This window comes from Lingula anatina, chromosome 1 (genome assembly GCF_051362555.1).
Source record: "Lingula anatina isolate TDL-2025a chromosome 1, LinAna3.0, whole genome shotgun sequence".
In the NCBI taxonomy this organism is placed as follows: domain Eukaryota; kingdom Metazoa; phylum Brachiopoda; class Lingulata; order Lingulida; family Lingulidae; genus Lingula; species Lingula anatina.
The window spans coordinates 39,433,931-39,461,458 of record NC_141767.1 but is presented as its reverse complement, the minus strand read 5'-3'; the positions used below and the strand labels follow the sequence as shown (position 1 = coordinate 39,461,458).

At 35.9% G+C, this 27,528-nt stretch overlaps 3 protein-coding genes across 8 annotated transcripts; 2 read left to right on the top strand and 1 right to left on the bottom strand.

Annotated features, from left to right (window-relative positions):
- The first annotated feature begins 41 nt into the window (after window positions 1–41).
- LOC106151358 (mitochondrial dimethyladenosine transferase 1-like) lies at window positions 42–3,475 on the top strand. Of its 3 annotated transcripts, none has more exons than XM_087000605.1 (6): window positions 42–162; window positions 770–939; window positions 1,093–1,212; window positions 1,582–1,939; window positions 2,439–2,592; window positions 2,929–3,475. In XM_087000605.1, exons 2-6 carry the CDS (start codon window positions 784–786, stop codon window positions 3,206–3,208), a joined length of 1,068 nt encoding a protein of 355 aa, XP_086856731.1. In that variant the 5' UTR covers window positions 42–162; window positions 770–783; the 3' UTR covers window positions 3,209–3,475. The 3 variants fall into 3 exon arrangements, with proteins under 3 accessions (XP_086856731.1, XP_013380044.2, XP_086856732.1); XM_013524590.3 differs by having other exon boundaries at window positions 70–257; XM_087000606.1 differs by lacking the exon at window positions 42–162 and adding an exon at window positions 296–455.
- Window positions 3,476–3,605: 130 nt separating this feature from the next.
- LOC106151359 (uncharacterized) lies at window positions 3,606–10,946 on the bottom strand. 2 transcript variants are annotated; one of them, XM_087000583.1, is made up of 10 exons: window positions 10,846–10,946; window positions 10,701–10,752; window positions 10,336–10,452; window positions 8,410–8,562; window positions 8,046–8,216; window positions 7,619–7,760; window positions 6,647–7,415; window positions 5,829–6,616; window positions 5,524–5,645; window positions 3,606–5,220 (listed from the first exon to the last, which is right to left on the bottom strand). In XM_087000583.1, the coding sequence occupies exons 1-10, from the start codon at window positions 10,872–10,874 to the stop codon at window positions 5,182–5,184; spliced, it is 2,382 nt and encodes a 793-aa protein (XP_086856709.1). In that variant the 5' UTR covers window positions 10,875–10,946; the 3' UTR covers window positions 3,606–5,181. The 2 variants fall into 2 exon arrangements, with proteins under 2 accessions (XP_086856709.1, XP_013380045.2); XM_013524591.3 differs by having other exon boundaries at window positions 5,829–7,415.
- A 103-nt stretch (window positions 10,947–11,049) lies between these two features.
- On the top strand, window positions 11,050–27,093 carry LOC106181774 (general transcription factor 3C polypeptide 3). 3 transcript variants are annotated; one of them, XR_015331895.1, is made up of 27 exons: window positions 11,050–11,235; window positions 11,841–12,061; window positions 12,405–12,551; window positions 13,085–13,164; window positions 13,779–13,899; window positions 14,257–14,333; window positions 14,883–14,997; window positions 15,130–15,296; window positions 15,522–15,609; window positions 15,757–15,815; window positions 16,093–16,141; window positions 16,580–16,650; window positions 16,853–16,999; window positions 17,218–17,398; window positions 17,619–17,662; window positions 17,808–17,928; window positions 18,150–18,236; window positions 18,619–18,680; window positions 18,860–18,973; window positions 19,329–19,421; window positions 19,739–19,837; window positions 19,986–20,061; window positions 20,374–20,498; window positions 20,747–20,834; window positions 21,141–21,214; window positions 21,341–22,079; window positions 26,964–27,093. XR_015331895.1 is itself a non-coding variant. In XM_087000579.1 (26 exons), exons 2-26 carry the CDS (start codon window positions 11,881–11,883, stop codon window positions 21,449–21,451), a joined length of 2,649 nt encoding a protein of 882 aa, XP_086856705.1. In that variant the 5' UTR covers window positions 11,050–11,235; window positions 11,841–11,880; the 3' UTR covers window positions 21,452–27,093. The 3 variants fall into 3 exon arrangements, 1 of the variants encoding a protein (XP_086856705.1); XR_015331894.1 differs by having other exon boundaries at window positions 16,093–16,196; window positions 16,563–16,650; XM_087000579.1 differs by having other exon boundaries at window positions 16,093–16,196; window positions 16,563–16,650; window positions 21,341–27,093.
- The last annotated feature ends 435 nt before the right edge of the window (window positions 27,094–27,528 follow it).

The following is a 27,528-nucleotide window of genomic DNA, read 5'->3' as shown; positions in this document are numbered from 1 at the left end:
ATGCAACTTGGCAATACCATGTATATAATGGTTTAAATCTATAAAGTTCTTCTTCTTCTTCTTCTTCTCGGCGTGTCTTGAATATCCTGGCTCTTCAAGTATGTCTGCGCCCATAACACGTTGTGATGTATGCCAACTGCTAATTTTTTCGAGAAAGAAATGGTAATCGTAATATGAAGGTCACATTGAGGCTGTTTTACACGCCTTCACAGTATCGACTTCAAGAGTAAAAGTAAAAGACAGACAAGCTGTTTTAGGTATAGTCCAGTTTTGGTACTGACTGAGACGGGGCCATAGCGATAGTCCGAAGGCTCATTTGTCCGAATGTTCACTGTAGAACCTTCGGACCAATGAACCCTTGATTAAAAAATCGATGAAAATGTTACCACTTTTCGGACCAATGAACCTTCGGACCAATGAACCTTCGGACTATCGAGACGCCCCCGACTGAGACGGTGACTTGTTTTGAAACATGTCATGTGATAATAAGACTGTATAATAGCTTTCGAGAAATACGATTTACAAAGTCAAGATAGTTAATTGTTTTAATTTTCGTCATGTTGGTGATTTACACGAATAGTTTTCGATTATAGATTGTGATGTAAAAATTGTTTTTATTTTGGAAAAAAAAACTGCATTGTACTGTAATTAAGTGTCTTTGCTGATAAATTAGTTGAAGAAAGAATCAATTAACATTCATCAAAAATATGTATACCACACCAGTATGTGAAAATGTGATGCTAGTTAATTAGGGGTTATCTCATTTCAGATAAGTCTTCCAAAATGCCAGTCAGGGTGAAACACAAATTTCATCCCTTGCCAACAGTGAGAGACCTTATAAAGATGTATAAAATTAGAGCAGAGAAACAACTAGCACAGAATTTTCTCCTTTGTACTAAAACAAACAGAAGAATCGTAAACGCAGCTGGTAAAATCAAGGTGAGTCAATTTTACAATAAAAGAAATATTCATTTTAAATATATTAAATACATGTAAAATATTTCTTTGACCATATATTACTACTGCTGAAAAGGCTAATAAGCTGAAAACTATGTAAATGTCAGTGATCATTTGTAGCAATTTTTCTTTTAGAATAACTACATATTTGAGGTTGGCCCTGGCCCGGGTGGCATTACTCGTGCCATTTTGGAGAAGAATGTTATAGGTCTAACTGTTGTTGAGAAGGATAAACGCTTTCTGCCAGGCTTAGAGGTATGTTGTACAGTATGTGCAGTAATAATTATTTTTTGCTATTATTATTTGTGAAATTGATTACATTCTTTCCAGTTTTCCTAAAAAGATAACTTGTGGAAGATGTGGGGTTGTTTATATATATTTACTGAATGAATACATTGTTTTGAAATAAATGCATCATATGTCAATATATATATATATATATATAGTTTATGTATGTATTGTTTTTTCTTATCCCATATTATGAGGAACTGACTTGAAGTTGCTTTTTTAAAGTCTGACCAATTATGTGAAAAAGCATTGAAACCCCCCCATGAAATGTGTATTCTAGTTTTTGGTTTATATGAAAAGATTATTTGCTTATATGTATATTCTTTACTATTTTAGTTAATTAAAGACACAGCCAAACACACAGAGATGGAAATTTTCATTGGAGATATCCTTTCATTCAATATGAACCAAAGGTTTCCAGATGAATTAAAAGAACAGTGGGAAGATGGTCTACCTAAGATTAAAATACTAGGGAACTTGCCATTTAACATATCAACTGGACTTATTTTAAAATGGCTGGAAGATATTTCTAATCAGAATGGTGCATGGAGCTATGGGAGAGTTCCATTAACATTGACATTTCAAAAAGAAGTTGCTCAAAGACTGGCAGCCCCTATAAACTCCAAGTTCAGGAGCAGGTTATCAGTGATGTCACAGTATCTCTGTGATGTCAATCATGTTTATAATATTCCAGGTAGGTGAATGTAAGCTTTCAATGTCACAATTTCATTGTGATGTCAGTACTGTTTGTGTCACCTTTTTATGTCTAAAAACAATGGCCAGTAATTGAAATTTTTTACAAAATGTTATTGGTCTGGCATCAGTTTTATGGACATTTGGCTTGGGGACAGTTTTATGTTACAGGATGCAGGTAGCTAAATATGGAGGTTGACAGTGATGTAATTTTGATGTCAGTCTTGTGGTTTTTTTCCAGATAGGAACATGTAGGTTTACAGTATTGTAACATTATGTATATCATTTGTTTGCACCTGTTAATTATAGTAGAAATGCACATTACTTGACATTCTTTTAAATCGCATATGATTCTGTACATAAAAGATGCATTGTTATAATATATTATATCCATAAAGCCACTTACAGCCTGAAGAAATGGGTTAAAATTCTCTTTCAAAACTACATTTCCCAGAACAAAACAGACTTTCAGTTATCAAAATTTTTTCTCCTTGCTTTAGCTGAGAAGTTTAGACCAAAGCCAGAAGTTGATGCAGGTGTTGTAAATTTTGTCCCAAAAGTGGAACCATTGATCAAGCAGCCATATCCATTGGTTGAAAAAGTAGTTAGACACGTGTTTCATTATCGCCAAAAGAGGTGCCAGAAAAGTATATCGTAAGTTTGCTGAAAAAGTTTAAAGTGAATTTGGCGTCATTTCTTTCAACTAATGAGTATTTCCCATATTTTATGGACAGATTTTTGTTCTAATCATGGTTTTCTTTCTTGGAATTTTAATGAAAACTGTGTTTTTACTTGCAATTATAATATCTGTCCCCTACTTCAAAAGAGGTATGTACATGTAATAACACATTTCTGAGAGGGGAAATTTTGCAACTTTTAACTAATTCAATCCAGTCCGAGAGTATTAGTTTTGTTTATAGTTATATTACTATGCTCAAGCATTTTAAGCATAGAAGTTGCTTTATTTTTTCCAATTTATTTATCCAATAGGACACTATTTCCACCAGACCAAACAGCGGAGTATACACAAGAAATGATCCGAGCTGCAGAGATTGATGACAGAGCCAGACCTTTTCAACTTGCTATTGAACAGTATGCACAGTTGTGTGAGAAGTACAGTGAGATATGCCAGCACGATCCACTGTTGCGGGACTATGACTACAGGTCACCCAGCAGTGCTGCAATGAGAAGGGAATTTAGGCATAGGAAACGGGAAGAAATGCTTGGAGTAAGGGATGAGCAGGCATCAACACAAGAACAGCACCTATAGCTTTTCATTTGGAACTTTTTTTCATGCAAAAACAAATTTGAGTGCCTAAGTGTTTTAGTGATTCATGATCTTTCTTGAAACAAGACTCTCTTGCTTAACTCCACCTTTATGTTCAATAAAATGCAAAGAATTCCCTTTTTCAAGGGAAGTCAACATTGATTGTTTAGATATAAAAATAATCCACTAAGGCTGGTTTTTGCACTCAAAAATTATTTTGGTTCTTTGAATCATCCCTGTAGGTTGAAGAATAATTAATATTTTTCATTACATTGTGTTAAAGACAGGAAATGGCAAAGGAGACAGAGCAGAAAGACGAGGTGCTTGGTTTAAGTTCAGACAAACTGCCTGTCCATAAAATAAAATAAACTAAACTATCCATGAAATTCAATAATATCAATTTAACTTTTAAGCTATTTATTTTGCCCACATAAAAATGGTCATTAACAGTTAAATATCATCTGTTCCCGAATTCATCTTTTAAATTATTTTATACATTAATATAGCTATTCTGGAAACAAAAGTAAAAATAAACCTCCATTTGGGAGGAAAGCAAATAGTTGAAATAAAAAGAACTTCCCTTGAGCACCCAGTGGTAAAACTATCTATACATTAATATCTTGATATTATTAGACCTTTTATAATAGTGCTTTCACAGCAGTTATGTGAACACTACAAAGTAGCAGCACAGAGGAAAAACGTTTGCATCAAAAGTTACATAGTGCAGTTTTGTTCTTCCCCCCTCCCACTTCCAACACTCCTACTAGATGTGATCAAACAAGTCTCATTTACTGGAAATTTCATGAAAAAATGCCCTTCAAAGCACTGCATTGTAGGCTCAATTTAAAAGTGCCATATGGTTTTCTAGGTATTGAAATTGGCAGTCAAAATACAAACTGAATTTTAAGAAGTCTTATCAGCAATATTTCCACAAAAAATAACAGGAATATGCTTTCTCTTTCTCAAATATCTTATATAATTGCAAACACATCTCAGATGGTAATCTTATATCTTAAGGGTATAAAGAAAGGGGGCATTCTTTAGAATTCCTCTTAAAAATTGCACAAAGAGTAGACCAAATTCCTGCTATGTAAAAACCTTCACAATGGTTGTACCTTGCCACACATTCTTTACTTGATTTCTTTCAAACCACCTAAAAGATGCAGATGTTTATAGCCTGTGCTAACTAGCAATCACTCATATACACCACTTCCTTAGTTTGAATTCATTGGCAATTCGCCTATGTATCCACAACTTACTGCAGCTTCGGAGTGGTGCAGGAGAACACTGTAGACAATACAATTTTTTGACATACCAAACATATGTATTTGAATACAGAATCTCGAATTTAACAGTACTTGTAGACTTCACTTCAATAAGATAACATATTGCCCTACAAATAAACCTTTGACCATGCTCTACAATATAATGGAATGAAGGCAGTCTGTAGGGCTTCTTATGAGCACAATGCATTTTCACATACCTTTTCATTTTTATTCATATACAACGAAGCCCACAAATCAGCCTTGTCAGTAACAAAAGGATAAACATGTAAGAACATACGTATCCCCTCTTGTAACTTATAATCAATGAAGGCCACTTGAACCCTAGTTCATCCATTCATTTTTTTTTTTTTAGCAATGGTTTGAAGAATCTTATGTGATATACTCATATATACAAAACATCCTTTCACTTATGCAAAAGGTTTGCTCTTAAAGTACTCAAGCACTTGCAAAAGTGGCAGTTTATCAAGCTGAATAGTTCAAACATAATTCTAAACAACTGATAATCTACCAGCACAAACTATTGTTCTGTGATACATGGTCTATATATCTGGTCCTTCATCAACCTTAACTGTAGGTAGATGTCAGTTTATCATACGGCAGTCATACAATTGTGTTGATCTTAATAGTTGATAGATTTCAATGAATGAAATGTTTGCCCTCTATTTCTAGTACAGTATGGATCTGGTGATTTTATTCCCAGTCTTCCCAGTCATCACCAATATCATCATCCTGAAATAATGTATTTGAAAATTGAATGTTAAACAGATTTCTTTAAATCAGTTTTTTTTCCTATTATAAAAACCTAATCAGCTTACATTTACATGGCAACAAGAAATTTTACATGCTGTCCCTCATAAATAAAAATCTGAATGCAACTGTGTGTGTCTGTCTAACATATTACCTTAACTGCATTGGTTTGCAAGAGACAATATATCAGGTGTATAACGAACTCAACATACTTCAATCTTGGGAGTTCAACTCCCTTGTTAAAACATTATACATGTAAAAAAAAAAAAAAATCCATCCACCCACCTGGTCCCCTGTTCCTTCTGTAGCACCAATTTTTTTAGCGGCCTCTGCAGCCAGCTGCAGGTCTTCTTCTGTTACCTCAATGTCAAAATCTTTCTCCCAGTCATCTTCCAGACTGCTCAGTTCTGAAATATTGGGTAAGAAACTTTCTAATATTCATGTTTTGTCTGTTTAACATGGATTAAAGAGACAAAATGTTTCAATATTTTGGGAATCTTTTATCAAAACTACAAAAGGTCAAATAGTTTATTACAAAATCAACGTATCGAGATATTATGATCCATTTTCAAGTTGGTTTTTGTACTTACCCTTATTATTGCTTTCCTCAGATGTGGGTGTTGTCCTGTTAGACCCAACCATAACCAGATCTCCCTTTTCTTTAGTCTGGATGTCTTTCTGTCCTTGTATGTCTTCATCACTAGTCTCAGGTGATGTGGTGTCAGCAGCAGCTTTGTCAGCTGATGTCTTTTCATCTCCAGTAGTAACAGCTAAAGCCAATCGATCTGCCTCTTCTTTTTCTTTACGCTGCTTTTCTGCTAATTCAGCTTCCTCCTTTTCTTTCTGCTGCCTCAAGATTTCAGCCTCCTTTTCTTTACGTAACCTCTCCACTTCTTCTTTCTCTTTCTGTCTTTCAGCTTCTTCCTCTTTCTTTTGTAGCCGCAACCTTTCTGCTTCCTCCTTCTCCTTTTGTTGTCGCAATCTTTCTGCTTCTTCTTTTTCTTTCTGTTGCTTCAGTCTTTCAGCTTCTTCCTTTTCCTTTTGTAGCCGCAATCTTTCTGCTTCCTCCTTCTCCTTTTGTTGCCGCAATCTTTCTGTTTCTTCTTTTTCTTTCTGTTGCCTCAGCCTTTCTTCTTCTTCTTTTTCTCTCTGTTGCCTCAGCCTTTCTGCTTCTTCTTCTTCTTTCTGTAGCCTCAGCCTTTCTGCTTCTTCTTTTTCTTTCTGTTGCCTCAGCCTTTCTTCTTCTTCTTTTTCTTTCTGTTGCCTCAGCCTTTCTGCTTCTTCTTTTTCTTTCTGTTGCCTCAGCCTTTCAGCTTCTTCTTTTTCTTTCTGTTGCCTCAACCTTTCTGCTTCTTCTTTTTCTTTCTGTTGCCTCAGCCTTTCTTCTTTTTCTTTCTGTTGCCTCAGCCTTTCTGCTTCTTCTTTTTCTTTCTGTTGCTTCAGGTTCTCAGCTTCCTCTTCCTTTTGTTGTCTTAGTCTTTCGGACTTTTCTTTTTCTAGTTGCAGCCGAACTATTTCTGCTGCTTCTTTTTCCTGCTGCTGCTTCACTATTTCTGCAGCTTCCTTTTCTTTCTGTAACCTTAATCTTTCAGATTCTTCAGCTTTTTTGTTCTCATCTACTGTGTTTTGTTTTACCTCAGCTGGTGCGGAAGAAGATAGTTTCTCAGTTTCTGTTTTAGTTTTTCTTTCAGTTGATTTAATTTCACCTTTTTTCTCGGCAAGACTGACATTTGTTTGTTGGAATGTAGCAGCATCTTTTTGCTGTTCTTGTGAGGTTTGTATTTCCTCTTCCTCTTCACCCGAAGAACTCCATTCTTGCTCCCCCTCCAGCGTCTTCATCACAGTGTCTTTCAGCTTGCCCATTGACTGAGTAAACATACTAAACACTGCCATTGCTGCTGGTTGTTCTCCAGACTTAATTTCAGGCCCATCTCCTAGGTCAGTCTCTTTTGAGGAAATGTCACCAGTCTTAGCTGAGACTTGTTTTCCAATTTGTTTTGGTGCTGTAACTGCTTGCATTTTTTCATCATCAGTTTGCAGAACATTTTGTGAGGGCATGGAAGCAGATGCTGCTGCATCTCCCTTAACAGCAGTGATTTTTTCTGGTAATGCTGGTGACCTTTCTTTGTCTGGTGACATATTTCTTGTTGAGAATTCCTCTACTTCCTCCCAATCATCTAGAATTAAAACAACAGACACTTACACATCTTGTATTATAGGGGAGGCAGTTCTATTGTTTCAATGCCAAGTACAGGACCAACAACAACAAGCCATCACTTTTATCAAACTGTCCACAGAACTTTCTGAGAGAGTGATGCAGGCTGTCAATACCAAGTATATATCTATATTTAATTCATGCAAAATAACCCCCTTTTCTTACCATCCCAGCCCAAGTCATCCTCATCCCCAGCAGTCTCTGCTCTCTTCATCAAGTCCTTCTTTCTGATCTCATCCTCTTCCAGCTGATGCAGCTTGTAGAAGTACCTGCGCCAGAAATCAGCATGGGAAATCTCTGAGGGAACCTGAAGTGATGTTAAAAACAGAATTATGTAGGTTTTAATACTCGTTTTATCTAGCATGAAGCAGCAGTGCTTGACTGCCAGATTAACATAAACACACTATCCTTTATTGGAATTTTAAAACCAATGAATAATAAATCCCTTTCACCTAAACACTAATGAATTCCTAAGAAAAACTTAACTATTGCTCTTTTGCTTACTACAAAAATTTTTAAATAAAATGGTGGAAAACTGACAAATATAAGCTGGTCAGTTACAAAAATAGCATTTGAATATCAACCCACTTACCAACTGAGTGTATAAAGACCGGACTTCCACCCTGGCCACAAGCAGCTCTGAGATTTCTCCCTTTTTTTCTTCCAACTGAAAATTTTCCAGCCATTCCTTATACTTTTCTGGGGGTCCCTCTGGTTCCTGACAGTATGTACCAGGATCAATCTGTATGGCATACACTCTGGCCTGAAATAAAAGGGATTGGTTTTCATAGATAACATTCAATGCCTAGAGCTGAATGAAAATTAATTGTTTTATGTACTGTGCTCGTGTTAATAAATACAAACAACATACTCTGGAAAGCAAACTGATCCTTACATTAAAGAAAATGGATATACATTAAAAAAAATTCATAAAAAATATTTGAGGATATGCATACCTGAGCCCTGTCATATATCACTCCCGTTGGAGTTATCTTCAGTTTCTGCTCGCCATCATCATCGGGAGGAACATAAAGAGCTTTCTGTATATTTCCTAAGAAATGTGTGATCCCATCTTTCATCATGTTGCCGGTAGAACCTGGCTGTTCAGTCTAAAAAGACAGAGCATGGCAGGTGACTTGTAATTGACTCATGTATTTAAAGCCAACTCCAAACTTTTCAAACACATATCTTAATATACAGTTTTCATAACCTGTATTTCCAAAATATCAAAAGATTTAACTGGACATTTCCATAATTGCACTTTTTATTCCATTTATTTAATTTTAATTGCAATATTGTGCATCCATTTGAAAATCTATTTTCCTTTCAAATCATGAACCTTAAAATTGCATATCAAGTTGCTGCTTATTTCAAATCACTGCCAATGAACCAACCAAATGTCACCAAGGTGTTTCAAATAGTATAAATGAAAATTATCACAGAATTTAGTATCAGTATTACCAGAAAAATTATACTTGCACAGATATTTTTTGCCTACTTCCCGAGTCTAACATATATCAGCAAGCAAACGTAGGTCAAAATTACAACAAGAAATTAGAAGTAGGTGCAGGTTAGAGCTTTTTTCAGTTTAGAGTTTTTTCTGCACCCCAAGAGATAAATTATGGTTGGTATTTTGGCACGTGGATTTTAATTGTTGTGTATTTATAGTACAAGTAATTTATGTATGCTACAGGGCATTCATTCTTGCTTTACATGTATCTTTATACATATATAAGATACATGCATCATAGAAAGGACAAGCACCTACCATGACTCATCATATTATCAATAGTTAAATAATATTTTCCAGATTATCACTGAATGCACAGATGTTAGGAAAAGAAAAAGTATGTATTACATGAAAAGAATACTAATTAGAATTTTACTTTAAATAAAGTTATATTCACTATACAGTTTGACAACAGTAAATGGATGTTTTAAAACTGACATATACAAATCATTTTTGCAGCTATACTATACCAGCTGCTACATAATATCTACCATCATATTAAGAATAATTTATGGTCTGCATAGTTGTCAAAGTGACTAAGCATATACAAACATAGCTATAAACCTGATCTGTTCAGTTTAAGCTGCATAATACCCAGTATTCAATTCCATCTTATTGTCATATCAACCCAACATAAGTACTTCAAAAATTTCATCTTTTAAGACTGTTTCAATAAGTCTATTAAACTGCATGTCACTCAACACTTCTTGCCATTTTTACCATTTGTTCTCACAAATGCATATATTTTCATAACCAGATGATAAAAAAACTGAAATTAAAAAAAAATATATAAAATATATATATATATATATATATATATATATATATATTTATGGTTGGTATATATAATATATATATATAATTTTATTTGGTAAAAGTGCACTTTTCAATAAAAAATAAAAGAATAGCCCTTTTTTTTTTTGGGGGGGGCGAGGGCTTGGAGCGTTATTCAAATATTTTTTCTTCAAAAGTTTGACATTCTGTGCATTAACCTAACCTCATATACAATTATGGAATATATAAGAGTGTGTGTTACATATCAATAAATGTGGAAAAGTGAATTGATGATAGCATTCAAACTACTTTCATGCAAGTTACACTGTCGAGTGTTGCCACTAAAGATAGTTGAAAATTTGCTCTCCCATTTCTACCATCCCCCTATGTGGTCAACCAGGAAGTTTTGTTATTATAAAATTGCAAAAACTGTTTTAAATTACTGTAAAATCCAATGATTTTTCCTACCATATGTGTACTTTACTCTTCGTAACAGTGTGTTCTACATGTACCAATTCCTTTCCCTAACTATCTCATAGCCCTATGTGGGTTACATAAGAAACAATTTCCCCTAATCATAAGGTATTCAGCAACTTACTGCCAATTTATCTTTAACCACTGAGGCAGATTTAGCCACCACATCCTTGGTCTCATTATGAACCACACATCCAAACTCTGCCAGGTCCTGTTTGAGGAATCCGACAGCTGAAACAGTCTGTAAATAAATCATGATAAAGCAAGTTAGTGTTTCAATACTAGGATTAGGATACTTAAATGTCTATGACAATTTAAACAACACTGCACTCATCCAAAGAGATCATGTCAGTCAAAAAATTTGATGTTGCATTGCTTACCAAAACTGCGTGATGTGAAATCGATAGCCATTTTATAATGATGATGTCACCTGAGTCAAAAAGTGCATTTCGTATGTTATGAATTTTACAATTACTTCGCAAATCTCACCTTGTCTTTGGCAGCCTGAAGCCATCCACCCCACCAGTCACCGCCATCAGACCTGCAATAAAATGACACGGTAAGAGTTACATAAGTGTGGACACGAGAAATACTTAATATACTACCTTTTCCTTGCAAGAAAAGTTATTCTTACCCTCCTTCGGCCATTTTTGTTTTGATCATACGGGTACGTCAGAAAATTGAGACGAAGGAGAATCAGGCACTGCAGTAGGAAATTGATAATAACGTTAACACTAGATCGTTGTTGTTTTGATATTTTATGTTAAGTCAGTCATGAATAGCAGAAGATAAAATTTGATGCGAATACTCTATTTAGTAAGATGTGAGGCTTGTAAGAATTTTTGTAACGAAATTCCGTTCGATGTTGATGTTTTGGTTATGAATAAAATTAGGACGGAGATTTACAGCGCCCTCTACAGGAAGCAGGTGGCGGGTGGACTAGAAGAAAGTCTACCATCGACGCTGCTGCATGATTATTAATGACGTGCCCTTTGCATTTGTGGGAAAAACATTCACTCATCGAGTTAGTTACAGTGTATTGTAGCATATATGTCATGTATAATAGCTAATATTAGTGCTACGAATCTATGTTTCCAATAGTAATAACGTTAACTTAAAAGCCCTTACCTTACCATTGCGTTGATTGTAGTTTGCACAAGTTGAAAACTGTTAAAACTTTTGCAAATTGCAAACAATTTACATAGGTTCCAGGTGTGATTTTACACTGACGGAAATGGTGTCACAAACGTAACGCTAAAATACAACTAGAGCTGAAAATCAGTTATCACCACTTCATTTTTCTAATGTTTCATAGTACAGTACCAGTATAGTACTGTACAAATGTAGTTGCGTCTACATGTACATGTACATGTACCTTAGGTCGTACTAGAAGTGTGCATGCTTGCAGCCCCCCCCCCCAACTCTTTAAGAAGGAAAGAGATTAGTTAATTTTAATATGTAACTGTTGTTAGAACAATCACTTATTTAAACTTTGTGTGCATAACACAGCTGATTAAAGTCTTCCTGATCGACTTATGCACTTAAATTATTATATTATTATTGTTTAGAAAAGAAAATTTGACAGTATTCAATAATGTAATTAGTCAGAATTTTGTTTTCTTGTTTCAGTTGAGTTGCTATTTAATCTTTTACACAAACATCAGGAATCATGGCTCAGAGCAATCCTGGTCCCATGGAACTTTTCCTTGCTCAGGCAAACCAGGAGACGACTGCAAGCCCAATGGACAGTGAGAATGATGATGAAGATGATGAAATGGACATAACATTTGATGATCTCTTGTCCCCTGGCCAGCATCCTTCTTCTGATTTAATAACAAAGTATCTGAAAGGTTGGTGAAGATGTGTTAACAAATTTCTCTTTACTATGACTGATATGATATGATATGATGTATATCAACTTACATGTACATTATATGTGTTGAAGAACATTAATGTGATTATTGTATTGTAAGTGTTAGATACAGCATATCTCTCGTGTTAGTCAAAGCTATCACATTTACTAACAAGGCTTGTTATCAAAACATGGTCAGGCATCATTTTACTAATATTAATTGCATAATAAATAAATTAAGATTAACATTTTGATATCAGTTAAAGGAAAAACACTTTGAATACTGTCACCCTATGTTATATTCATTTTAACCTCCTATCCTTTATAATGGTGTTCTTTAGGTGAAATGACATTTCTCCAGTTACAAGATGCTGTCAGGTCTAAACGACGTAAAGAGGAAAATGTTGTGTCCCTAGAGACAGCTGACCAACCTCTGGACATTGAGAAGCTGACCAAAATGGTCCAGGATATGGAGCAGTCTCAAAGTGGTATGTTTTAGAACTAGAATTAATTACATAGGGCATTGCCTGGGTTTCAGTGATTTTAAACTTAAAGCTAGGGCATTAATTGTTTTAAGATATTTATGTACTTGATATAAATACTGTTTATCAGTGTGTTTTTTAATATATTTTTTGTCATTAGTGCACATATTTATATGCCACAAGATACCAAAAATGGGAGTTTAGCCCAAAAAATTTAGTAAACAGACTTTCATGTTATGAGCAATCTTTTAGTTCTTGCCAGCCATCTCTGTATCATGTTCAAGTGAAAATATCACTCAAGATCAATACAAAAGTGGCCTTCAAAACATGTTGAAGTTATGCTGTTGTGCAATACACTCTAATTCAACAAAAAAAGAAGAAAATAGAAAAGTATAGGCTGTCTTTAGAAATAGAAAATCAGAAACTTAAAAATTGTAAAAATCTTATAAACTGTCTCTATAAAGACTTTTTTCTCTGTATTGATTGATTATTTGGAATTGATATTATCTTGTACATTAAAATCTTATTCATCCCTCTAGGAGACTCTGATGCAGAACCCAGTGCTGAAACCAGTACCACAGTTGGTGAATTGCCTGCTACGCCAAGAAAACGTAGGAGGGTATGGTTATATACATGTTTGTTAATTTGTATATATCACTTGATAGATAAATTTACACCAGTCTCAGTTAACATTTTTGTCTAATTTAATAGGTTCTTTAACCAGGCCTTATAAACAGAATAGGCATTTGTGCTCCCGAATCTAAGGCTCATGTGAGCAGTTATCATTTATGAGGCCTGTTAACCCTCCTAGGTCATGATGGCGCTGCCATACTGAATCTGGCTCCAGTTGTCTCCATCTCTGGGAGCCATGTGTGAGGGCTGGGCTCATGGCAAAGCACTTCTTGGTTCACTCAGCATGTTATTTGACAATTTTAAAGTGTGGTCCTTTTTGGGCTATTACTTCTCTCTGAGAAAATATTTCATTTTTCACTGGTATATTTATTTATAACTTTATGAAGGTTTTTAAAAAATTATATTCATATATAACCACATCAAGGCTCAACTAAAAAATTACACAAGATGCAAAAGTTGATCTAAATTGACACAAGAAATCTAAAACTTATAATGATTTATCATCAATTCATCATTGTCTTGTCTGAAAATATTTTTGACAGAGCATTTCAACTGCTGGACTAGGAGAAAATTGATCTTTGAGAATGTGAACGATTTCAGAGAGCCAAGAGGACTAAGCTACCCAAGGAGCTCCAAGGTCTGATGGGAGAAGCCAACCTCAAATTTGCCCGCGGTGAAACCCAAGAGGCAATAGCCATGTGTAATGAGTGCATCAGGCAAGGTGAGGTTAAGGTTGGTTTTATAACAGCGTGATCATTCAGTTTGTTTGGTCCTCAATATTTCCTGTATATTTATATGCATAGCCTTTTAAGGCCTGCTGAAGGCAGTTTAAGGCTGCTCTTGCTTCTCTTTATTATAACAAAGTTTTATAAAATAGAATCGCCACATTTTCTTTAATTATGCATGTATATCTATTCACAATATACAAAAGAAGAATGAAAATAAGAAGGTCAGCATTTTCAACCATTTTTGTGCATTTGTAGATCATTTGCTTATTTATAAGAGATGATATTCCCCATTGTACTTGTATCAAAATGTTGTTGATTTGGTACTTGTACTGTCTTCTTGAAATTTGTAGTGCCCACTGCATATGAGCCATACCAGACTCTTGGAATGTTATATGAAGAAATGGGAGACACGGAAAAGTCATTGCAGGTAGGAACAGTGATGAGAAACATGAAAGGCAAAGTACTAAAAGTTGCAAAACTGTTTGAAGCGGCTTGAAATGTTTCATATCTATATGAATCATAGAGATATGGTAATCTTCACTTCAACTTGTTTACTTTTTGCAAGATGGCTATTCTTGCCATTGGTCATTCCTTTGTTCATAGGCTTCACCGTTACTTGGACCTGGGACTTTGGGTTTTCTTATTCTGTTCAATGGCATGACAAAGGCCCCTTAGCTAGTTGGATTTGACTTCCATGTTCTTGTGCAGGTCCACCTGAACCTAGTTAATATGGTTTTAGGCTCTAATCTGGACATACCTCCTTTTCAATTAGGGAAAAGCCTTGATTAACTATAATTACAGAAAATGCATATGGATTATGGCATCTCACAGAGTGTTGAAAGTCAAGTGCACCACAGGACCCGCCTTCCTCATCCCTCATACAGCGCAAATGTAGATAGCCTTCAACATTTTTTTGGTATTGACCGACAATTATTATTATACTTTCCTGTTATCTACGTGTTCTTTTATATTTCAGCTTTCTTTAATAGCTGCCCATCTTAACCCCAATGACCCTGAAGAATGGATAAAACTGGCAGAAATGTCTCTTGAACTAAACAATGAACAGCAGGCCTTACATTGCTATACTAAAGGTAAGAACAATATCTGTTTTGTCTCAGTAGACTAAATCCTCAGTTTCAAAACTGATGCACCGTCCTTTTAATGGATTTTACAATACTTGGTAAGATTAAGAATGTGATGAGATAATACATCTCATGTTTCAGCTGTGAAATATGACAAGACAAACAAAGATGTGATGGTTGACAGATGTAAACTCCTGGAGAAGATGGGTGACTTAAAGCATGCACTGGAGGGTTACCACCAGATAATGAACATACTGCCCAAAGAAAATGGTGAAGAATATGTCCAATTAGCTAGGGAGGTGACCAAGGTAACCATTAGTGTTAGATAATTGATGTTTTTGATTGCATGTTTCTGTGTTTGTATCTTGATAATTGAATTGATATTTACATTGTAGCTTGTATGATTATTCAACAAATTTGTTGGTAAATTCAATGTGTGAATTAAGAAGTTAAAACTGTCTTCACAAAACATAACAATGTGATATTCTGTGGCCATAACGAGTCATAATTATTTAAAATTTTTATGCTTACAGAACTATCATGAAATGGGTGATGTTAAATCTGCACTTGAGACTATGTCCAAAACCTTTCAGCTACATCCCTCATTTATCACATCAGAAGGTATGTCTTCTTTTCAAGGTGACAAATACTGTATGTCCTCAATAAAGCTTGTTATCAGCATTCAGCTTGCCTCTATGTGCATCATGTTTATTTTGTGCTTTAAACTGTTGCATTCTCAGCTTTCATTGTTTTATACCTATTTTTTAGATGTGAATGTCATGGTGGAGCTCCACATGGCACAGAAAAATTATGAGCAAGCCTTTCAGGTATGACATTCCAACCGTTTTATACTCTGAATTCCAAAATGGAAGGAATATTTTTGCACACCTCACATTCACTTTCAGTTATTTATTTATACCAAAGCTCTGTGTATAAAATAATTACAACCAGGAGTTTAAAAATTGATGCAGAGCTGGTTATATCTCATCTGCATTTTAGCACATTTGCTTATTAATGAAACCTTAGACTAAAGCAATAAACAAGTGAGCTATTTTGGGCCTAAAATTATTTTCTTATAGTTTCTACATCTTCTGTATGTTTCAGGTTTTAATAGACAACTGTGGCCTTAAGCTTGAATTGAACATTCCTGATGATGAGGAACCTGTCAATATGCACAATGTTATTTTAAAAGGACTGCATCCAGTTAGGTAATTGACTTATGAGATTTTAAGGGGGGGGGGGATGCTCTGTCAAAAATTGTGAATATTTTTTTTTTGGGGGGGGGGGGAGCACATTTTTCTTTCATCTTAAAAAGTACCCATTGAAAAAAAATCAAATGAATAAATGTTTGCTCTTCAACCTGTTTGTTCCCTTTGCAGATTATATACTGTTTTTCTTGTTTTAATGGGATTGTATTTATATCTCCATGTTTTGAGTTTTGAAAACTCTTGTCTGTGTGACACTAGCTGTGTAAAATTTGATGAAAATGTTTTAATGAAAAAATGGGGACACAAGGCATGTTTACCAATAGGTGATACTGTACTGTAATAATACCTTAAGTTGTTGTTTTTCAGTTGTCAGGTTCCTGATGTTCTTCCCATAGATCTGAGGGTAAAAGTTGGTGTTCTTCTTATCCAGCTTGGTTTCTACACGCCAGTAGAGGCAAGTACAGACTGTGCACTAAAATCATACTGAAAGAAAGGGAGTTTGCTTAGGATAAGCATAGACATAATTTTTAACACCCTAAGCTAATAATATTTTAATAAATCTCTCTGATTTTATAATGTTAAGTTATGGTTTTAGGCAGTTTTGTACTGAATTTACTTGGCTGTGCCCAAACAAATATTAATCTGTCAAATTTTAGAGTGTCCTGCGCCCATTGTTTGAAGAGACACCCAATGATTATGGAGACCTGTACCTGGATGTGGCTGAGGCATACATGGACAAGACTGACAACAGACTAGCAAAATCTATTCTCAACAAATTAGTCCACTCTGAAAAATACAACCTGGTAGGTAACAACAGTGTATTTATACAATATGGAATTTGCTTATATTGTATATTCATAGTAACTGTTATAGAAACTCTCGTCAAATTGTCTCTTTCCCACATGTAGCAAGTTTTATTCTACAAGTCTCAGTTACATTTCACTACCAGCATGAAACACCATTGAAGACATGGGCACATTTTGCAAAATAGTCCCTTTTGATAAGTATTTAATTTTCCCAGCCTGCTGTTTGGTTACGGTATGCAGAGTGCCTGAGTGCATTAGGAGAGCTCCAGATGGCAGCTGACGCCTATAAACATGTGGTTGAACAGGCTCCCTCTCACTACTCTGCCAGGGTGTCTCTGTCCAATATACAACAACAGCTGGGGAAGCCTGAGGAAGCTTTGAAAGCTTTGTCTCAAGGTAAGATCTTTTCAAAAATTTATCAAGATTTGGATATAATCTGAAATGATTTGGATCATTATTTTCAGAAATGTGTATAGTACAGCCATGTCATGAAGCAAAAATTGTCTAAAGAATACTGGCAAGTGAATGAAATAAATACAAATTAGATACAGCAGCAAAATATTTGAGTAGATGAGATCTAGAAAGTGAAGCGTATAAACTGTTTTGAATATTTCAGATGATGAAAGCTTTACAGAAGAGGAGGAAGACCTACTCCCTCAGGTGATTATACAATGTAGCTAACATTTTTATGGGTCAGTTTTAATTGTTGATTTTTATTTCTTTTCCCTTGATCAAGGGGGGTTTGAATTTACACAAATGTAAATAATCACCATAACACAGGTACATAACTTTTTTTTTGCTGCAGGATGTACGTCTGCTGCTGCATAAATCCATGCTGTTGTGTTCCCAAGGCAAAATGGAAGAGTGTTTAAAGATCACAAAGAGGCTACTTTTTGCTTACAAATTAACACCAGCCATTAAAAAGGGTCAGTTGTTCATGCAAAATATTAAAAATAACTGTTGTTTTCTACTCTAATTACTCAGCAAGATACATTTGTGGAGAAACAGTGCAAAACATTTAAGGTGATATCATACAGTGTATGATCATGGACTTATGAATAATGTACACATAATGTACACATAATGTTAATGTGTTTTCTTATTTTTAACCAATGTTCAAAGGATGTGCCTACATGTTTTCTTTCAGCCATGATGCATGCCCAAGCCCAGAAAGGAAAATTTGAAGCTATCAAAACAACCCTTGGTGTTGAAATAGAAAATAAAATTAAAACAGGCAAGAGTGTCAATAAAATTTGTTATTCCAGTTTCAGTTATTTAAAAGGCCAGAATAGGGTGATAATAAGTTTGTTTGAATTATGTAAACTTAAGTTTTGTACTTATGATTAATATACATCAAAATTTAAGCGTGCTATGTATGTATTTTTAAGGAAAATTCCATTTTATGAAGAAAATGTATGAAAGATGCAAGTTAATAATTTTTTCTTCTTTATATAATAGATTGTTTTTCCTAGTTTAAATCACAACTTTAGCATATTAGCATGATATAAAGCATTGGTATTTGTGGAGCATCTAACTTTGCTATTTGTTTTGTGATGTTATAAAAAAGGGTGTTGGTGGACTTTTTCATTGTCTTTATAATGTTTTTTATCTTCCAGTGCCAGCATTACAGAGTGGATCTGGAGTAACAGCAGAAGACCTTTGGGACTTGTACAACAAGGTATGAGAATTCAAAATAATACAGATGTTATAACAGTTATAGTATGGTTATCTTTAAAGATGTTGTAGTTGTCTTGTTGGTAAGCTTTTTAATTTTAAATTAGTCTTCAAAAATAGAGTTACTTTTTTGGTAAACGTATTATTATTGTTTTTTGAAGAAACACAATTATTAACTTGCAGGTATATGAAGGTCTGGCTGAGAAAGAAATGTATGCTGAAATGGAGGACTTGTCCTGTATGACTTTGACATGTCCTGCTCTGTGCAATAACATCAATGACACAGAAAAAGAAAGGGTTAGTTCACTGTCACAGATGTCAGAACATATTCTTTTCAAGACTGCAAGACAAGATAATCACCTTTTTCTGATAAATAGTCTTAATGTTAAATTGTTTACCAGTCTATAAGTGAAGCAAAATTTGAACAGAATTACTAAAGAAGGTAAATGGGCCTGGGGTATATGAGTAAGAACTATTATGTCCGGGAATGGAATGTTTTTTTCAAAATGTTATTGCACCTGATCTCAGTTTTGACCCCTCCCCCCCCCCCCCCCTCCCCAACTTTGACAGGAAAACTGAAAAATTGGTTCTGGTTTTAATTAGTAATCTTGCAATTTTCATTGCAGTGTATATATTTTGTCTTATTTTTCAGTACCAAGAGCTGGAGTGGAAATGTCTGATTGCCTGTGTTCTCAACAAGAATGGTGAACTAGCATACGCCTTTATAAAGGAAATAGTGCTCAGGGTGAGTGACATGCACTACTTCTATAACATGAAGCAATTTTGTACTTGTGGGATTACTGTCATGAGCTTTCATATTTGTTAAGTGTATGTCTGCATTAGCACATATTATAACACGTAGTATGCAATTAATTTTATCTCAATCTTCATCTTACAGGTAGCATAAAATAGACCAATATTTTATTTTGTGAGTTTCTTTTAAATGTTGATTTTTAGTATGTTGAGTTTCAAATTTACCTGGACAGGAAAGGGATAATGTTTTCAAAAAATGATCATGGATGTTAATCCTCATAAAAAGGTAAATGCTTTTTATCCTTTCAGGATATGTCAAACACTCCAGCCTGGAATCTGTTCTGTCAGGTGATCAGCTTGACCACTGACATCAGACACAACCGCTTTCTACTCAGAATGATGATGAAGGTAATGTTATTTTTATTGGGCATGTCATCCACAGTTTCAAAAGAGGTCGGTATTATAGAGCTGTGCAAATAGTTTAAAGATTAATTTTTCTGTACATTATGTACTGCTTCTCAGAAGATGATCTGATTATTGTGCAATTTGATTTCAGTATCCAGAAAACAAAGCACTTGGTATGCTGAATGGCCACAATTCATCTGTGTTTGGGACATACAAGAGTGCTTTGGGTGAGAAATACTTTGTAGCAAGCCATGAAATGATATGATAAAGGTATCACTTATCACGAGTTAGCAGAGACCAGTAAAATTCAACCTTTGTTTTTTTTGGATCAACATTGTCTGGGTATTACCAAAAGAGTCCACCTTTTTTACCATGGTGTTTGTATAAAACAGATTTTATTATTCTGATAATGAATATCATTTGGGTATCAAGAGGCATGAAATCATTCTCTTATATATTACATATTTGCAATAGGATAAATACATTTCTGTTACCAGTAAAAGTAAATATCTGTACATTTTACAAAATACCTACTGCAGGTGAATACATCTCTGTGTACCGTCAGGAGCCAGATAATGCTTTGCTGAACCTGGTTATAGGGATGACACTTATCAATATTGCCTCACAGAAATTCACAGCCAAAAGACATGCCACTGTTGTACAGGTACTTTGTAGAATATAGTGTCTTTTATAACCGATTGATGATCTTTCATGCACCATCTTTGATGAAATTAGGTTATCAAGCTACACAAACTTAAATATTTGATGATCTCCTGTAATTCAGTTTTTTTTTTTTTTTTAGCATTTTAATGAAAAATCTCTTGAAATGTGATGAGATGAAGCTGGTATGTAGTGTAAGGAAATTATTAATGAAAGACACAAGAAAATTATTAGACCTCATCTGTATTGCAGGGTGTGTCCTTCCTGAACAGATACAAGGAGCTGAGGGGAGAATGTCAGGAGGTTTACTACAATCTAGGCAGAGCAATGCAGCAGTTAGGTAAGCACCTGGTACCTACGGGTTCATTGTTTTAAACTTAAAAGGTAAATGTTTTATAGGCTACAGTGTAATACTGTACATGTGTATCCTGATTTGTGCAGGGTGAAGTAACTTGACAATTGCTAGTTATAATGAAAGAGATTTTGTTATGAGATTTTAAAGCTTTCATGCATAAATAAATAAACTCCATGTTTCTGATCAAAATTTGGGAAAAATCGTTGTTGAGTAGTGTTGGTTTACTTGTATTAGGTATTTGGAATTATAATATGTCATAAACATAAATCTACTATCATTTTCTTTATTTAGGCTTGTTTCATGCATCAATATTTTACTACCAGAAAGCCCTAGATCTTGACCCTGCTATAAGTGGAGAAGACCAGGTAAATAGACATTAAAAGATTAAATATCTACCCATATATGCTGACTAAAATTAAGGAACAAAAATGTAATAAACAAAGAAAATGAAATTTACTATTCTGTATTATATTGTTACCTTTTTCTCATAGGAGCTCTTTGACTTGCGACGAGAAACAGCTTACAACTTGTCACTGATCTACAAGTCTTCAGGCTCCCCCCAGATGGCACAGCTGTTACTGCAGAAGTATTGTGTTATATGATCCAGTTTAGAGGTGGTCAGGCTGCATTGTATGAAGTTACTGGTTCCAACACTAAGTTACTGGTTCCAACACTAAGAAACAGATGGTGTCACACCGTCTATTAGCATTCCTGGGGTTCTGCCACTGAAGTTGGCATAGAGGCTCCTCCAGTTTCCTTGGTCTCATGAAGTCACCCAAGTTCAGTTTGCAGGCTGTGCTGAAGAAAGGAAGACCACATGCAGCAGAAGGTCAACCAAGTGAGGCAACATATTGGGTGCATAAACTTTGATGGAGATATTGATGCTGAGGTTATTTCCACAGTGTAATGGGCCAATAGGTCCAGCAGTATGAACGGCATAGCTCTCAATTAATTGCCATACCGAAAAAAAATTGGCTTGTGTTTCCAAAATTCAGGAGGCTATATTACTGAATTTTATGAAAGAATACAAAGTGGGAAGGTAGAAAAACTGAAAAATGTTCTGATAAGCGCAGTGTGTTATAAAGAATGACAGCACATCCTTGGAGATTAACAAGAATGTTGCATTTGGGGTCAGATAAAGATCATTTTACAAGTTGAAGCAAGAATGTTGAAGTTTTTCTTCACACCATTTCAGATTGAGAGCTAAATACCTTTTTGGCGACCTCCTAGGTGTAATATGATGGCTCTTTACTGAGTCCAACGTGCGGGACTCTATTCAGGAGAGAGACAACAACAATGCGTCTGACTTCTACGAAAGTTTATTATGAAGTGCTAGGCTTGTATATACATGTACATTAAAAAGTATGAGGAACACCTGTTTACTTTAACAATGGCTGAGAACTGTCATCAAGTGTAATCTGTAGGTGACCAAGGGTCATTCAAAGAATGCCACTAATGGAAGCTTGTGAACTTTGATGACATTTACCAAAAACAAGAAGATAATGTTACATCTCCCTTTCTTCAATCAAATGTCCTGGGTGTTAACAGTCATAGTCTTGGTGAAATATCCCTGCACTGGCAGTATGTGCTTGTTAGTCCTGCCTGTCAGATATGTGTATCCAATAGTAAACATATACTGTCATTGAAAAAATTCTTGATAAAGTTAAGTTCATATCCTTTTGTCCAAGGGTAATTTCCTCTAAAGTCTTTTATATCACTTTGCAAAAATTACATAGATTCTATAATTTTTTGTTTGCAAACTCTGCCAGCTCGTGTTACATAGGGCTGGGGCGAATGACATTCATCTTTCTGAGGGGTTGATTTGACTTTAACTGGGGACTTAACTGGGGCATTTACAGCAGGCTTTGGGTGATCTGCTAGAATTTTAAGATCACTGGATTTATTAACCAGATTCTCAGTGCAAATAGGCACTTGTGGGTCAGTGTCATGAGGAACATTGGGCTCTTTTGTTTTGAGAATATGACGCCTGTTACGTCGATATATACCACCATTAGGAGCTTGTAAAACAAATGAATTTTCATTCACCTTATCAATGACATTGGCAGGTTTCCATAACTTGTCATTTCGCTGAAATCTGACTGACTCACCTACAGTTATAGGGGGAAGGGGTTCGGGAACCATGGTCATAAAATTTCTTCTGCTTTTGACGATTTGAATCTATCTTATGTTTGACCTTTCCAGGATCAATGAACTGGGGACACAACTGTTGATTGGTGGCAGGTAAAACAGAACGCAACTGCCGTCCTTGTAATAACTGCGCTGGGGAGTATCCGATGTCAAGGGGGGACACCCTGTATTCCAATAAGGCCAAATTAGGGTCAGATTTATCAGACTTTGACTTTTCAAACAGTCTCTTTACAATTTGGACATATTTCTCAGCTAGTCCGTTGGACTGAGGGTAATTGGGGCTGGAGGTCACATGTTTGAAATCATATTGCTTAGAGAAATCAGTGAACTCCTGAGAGGGGTACTGAGGACCATTGTCTGAAATGACAGTTTCTGGGATTCCAAATCTAGCAAATATAACCTTTAACTTGCTGATTACCTGATAACTTTGAGTAGAGGTAAGTTGAGCTACCTCAAAGTATCGACTGTAATAATCAACTACAACTATAAAATCCTTTCCATCCCATGTAAACAAGTCAGTGGCAACTGTTTGCCAGGGGTAATCAGGGATGGGGTGTGGCTGCAAAGGTTGTTTAGGGTTGTTATTTCTCTGCACGAGACAAATGGGGCACTTGGAAACAAAATCATTAATGTCACCTGACATGCCTGGCCAAAAAATTGCTGATCTGGCTCGTTTTTGGCATTTCTCTATTCCTTTGTGACCTGTGTGTAAAGAATGCAGCATTTTCACCCTTAGTCTCTGGGGTACAATAACCTTTTGACCTTTGAGCAGTAGGCCATCAATGTAAGACAATTCGTCTCTGTGATTCCAAAATTCTATAATCTCAGAGGGGCAATCACTCCTTTTAACAGGCCAACCATTTAAAACGGTTTTGCGCAAAGTCTGAAACTGTTCAGTTTGTTCAGTTTCTTGACGAATTTCGTCTAACTTTCTATCACTAATAGGAATTTTTGAGAGCACTGCATGTACGTGTGCATCCATTCCTTTAGCGAGCTCTGGGTAGGTGTCTTTTACAAAATTGCGAGACAATGTGTCTGCAAGCGGTATCTGTGTACCTGGTTTGTAAATTACCTCCAGATCGTATCGCTGTAATTGTAACAGCATTCTCTGCAAGCGTGGAGGGGCTGTATTCAAGGGCTTCTTGAATATAGGAATTAAAGGTTTGTGGTCTGTCTCCACTACTACTTTACGGCCATAAACGTATTGGTGAAATCTCTTACACCCAAAAACTATCCCAAACATTTCTTTTTCTATTTGGGCATAGTTGATTTCTGATGTATTGAGAGCTTTGGATGCATAAGCTATGGGTTTTCCATCCTGCAACAGTGCAGCACCTAAACCATACTTAGAGGCATCAGTCTGTAAGGTAGTGACCTGGCTGGGGTCAAAATACGTTAACGTAGGACTTGGGGCAGCTGTGATTACCTCTTTTACTTCATTGAGAGCTTTCTCATGCTCATCGATCCAATGAAAAATCATGTCTTTTGGGGGCTGGTAATCTCTGAAAGGTTGGGAGCAAATTTAGCTAGGTATGTCACCATACCCAGAAAAGTCTCTAACTCTTTCTTATTAGTCGGGGCTTTCATCTCCCTAATTGCTTTGACCTTTTCCGGGTCAGGCTCTAAGCCTTTTGATGTGATAATGTGACCAAAATATTTTTCTTTAGTCACGCCGATTTCCATTTTTTCTCTGTTGAGTTTGATCCCACACTCACGTGACCTTTGTAAAACATTACGCAGATTTTGGTCATGCTGTTCTCTGTTTTTTCCAAACACTATGATGTCATCTACTAAGGCTATTACACCGTTTAGACCCTCAAAACTTTCGTCTACCCTTCTCTGAAACTCATCCTGCGACGATCTCAAACCAAAAGGCAGTCGCAGATATCTGTATCTACCAAATGGCGTATTAAACGTCGTAAGGTATGAGGATTCTGTGGATAGTTTAATTGTCCAATACCCTGACCTGGCATCCAACTTACTGAAGTATTGAGCACCTGCTAACTGGGGTAATACTTCTTCTTATGTTCTTGGGGGGTAATGGGGTCTCAAAATAGCTCTATTTAGGTCTTTGGGATCCAGGCACACACGTACCTTACCTGAGCTTGATTCAGGCTTCTCAACAATCACTAGAGAATTTACCCATTCTGTGGGCTCTGTGACTTTACAAATCACGTCAAGCTTCTCCATACGCTCAAGTTCATTTTTGAGCTTTTCATGAAGTGCATGCGGCACTTTGCGAGGGGGGTGAACAACAGGAATTACATCGGGATCAGTGTGAATTACACATTCACCTGGGAACAATCCTATACCCTCGAATACGTCTTTGTATTCATGCAATATTTGGTCTTTACCAAACTCGGATTTGTTCAGATTTTGGCTGGGTTTACTAGAATCTCTTTTTCCGACCAGCTCTCGCTTCACATCAGCATCTACATCGCAAGCATACACTAACTTAATCAGGCACAAGTCCATACATGCTTTCAAACCAAGTATCGGTGAAGATTCTGTATCAACGACGTGAAACAGAAGGCCAATGGACTTTTTCTTATACTGACAAGTGAAATTTGCAGACCCTAAGTTTTTTAGTGAGTGACCATTATAAGCAGTAAGCTTCTGACTAGGAGGTTTCAGGTCGTCTACATGACCAATTGAGTCAAACACATGCTTGGGTAAAATATTCACTTGAGAACCTGTGTCAATCTTAAACTTAACATTGATCTTTGCTGGACCAATTTCTACATGGCAAAATGCTTGATCTAAACCCTCTGACGTGTCAATACTATCTACAATAAATTGTGAATCTGAATCAGAATCAGAATCGGGCTGATCTGGCAAAGCTTGCAACTCATTAACATGTTTTTTAGCAATACTTTTGCGACATTTTTTAGCAAAGTGATTGAATTTCTTACAGTTATTACACTGTTTACCCTTAGCCGGACATCTATCAGTCTTGGCATGCTCGTAGCCACAATTGTCACACTCATGTCTGTCCTGCTTTTGCTGTTTCTTCTGTCTGTTCACATGTCTCCAGTTGCCTGTACGTGGAGGTTGTTTCTTAATGCTGCTGACCTCTTTCCCCATTGTCTTGAGTTGTTCCATTGAATACTCGTACGACTGGGCTATCTGCACGGCTTTGTCGAGTGTCAGCTTGTCACCTTCATTTATGAGTTTTTCCCTCACTTTCTCTGATGAAGTACCAAATACGATCCTGTCTCGGATCATCTCTTCTGCATTTGTGTATGCACAGTCGACAGCAAGTGTCCGCAAACGAGTAATAAATTGTTCAACGGTAGATGCACCTTGAGTTTCATTGTTAAACTTGAACCGCGCGAAGATGGGATTCAGTTTCGGCTGCACATGGGCTTTAAAACGGTCATAATATGACTGCAGCTTGTCTGGTTCGTCCAGATTTGTCCAAGTTGACTTTATTTCTCTCCCCTTGTCTCCTATCCATAACAAGAGATAAGTCACCTTCACTTTCTCTTCCTTTTCCTTTAGTGGCCCATTAAAAATGAGTTCCACAAGACTGGAATTTTTTCCACTGTTCAGGAAGATTAGACGCACTCCAGTCCATGGAAGGTGTTGGAATACCAGTGAGTTCCATGCTAACAGTTAACACAATGTTAGAACTGCCACGGATCGTCACTGTTGCCTATGTCTGGCAACCACTTCTGACACCATGTAATATGATGGCTCTTTACTGAGTCCAACGTGCCGGACTCTATTCAGGAGAGAGACAACAACAATGCGTCTGACTTCTATGAAAGTTTATTATGAAGTGCTAGGCTTGTATATACATGTACATTAAAAAGTATGAGGAACACCTGTTTACTTTAACAATGGCTGAGAACTGTCATCAAGTGTAATCTGTAGGTGACCAAGGGTCATTCAAAGAATGCCACTAATGGAAGCTTGTGAACTTTGATGACATTTACCAAAAACAAGAAGATAATGTTACACTAGGAAAGTAGCATCTTCAAGTATTAGAGAGGGTATCCATTTTTCCTTCTCCAGAATCAGACTTCTTAGTAATGAAAGTAGACATCTGTCCTTGGATGATATGAAACTGAAATAAATCTGCAAAATTCTTTCATTTCAAGGTGTTTTTGTTGGTTTCATCTGTATAGCAAACCTAAACTTCCACTAACTAATTATTACCAATCCTGGAACGTGTGTTTGGGTTTATTTCCAACACTTTACTATGAAGACTTTAATATAAATTTTAAATAGACTATTCCTTAATACCAAGAAAGGCAATTGTATGGCATGCTCCAGATTATGTCCCAGACTCATTTCTTGAGAGAGGAAATTTTCCTTTTCTTAAACTTTTTTCACAATTTATCATATAGCATAATCTGCTGAATTTTCACATCATAAAAAAATCTTAGCATCATCTTTTTGTAGTTGGGCTTTCCGACTGCCATATTTAAATTCAGCAGTTTTTTTATATTGCCAAAAACAAGTCAGTGGAAGCATGCATTTCTTGTATTTTCTTTTGTTAATCCCATGGTATGTGCCTTTGAGATAT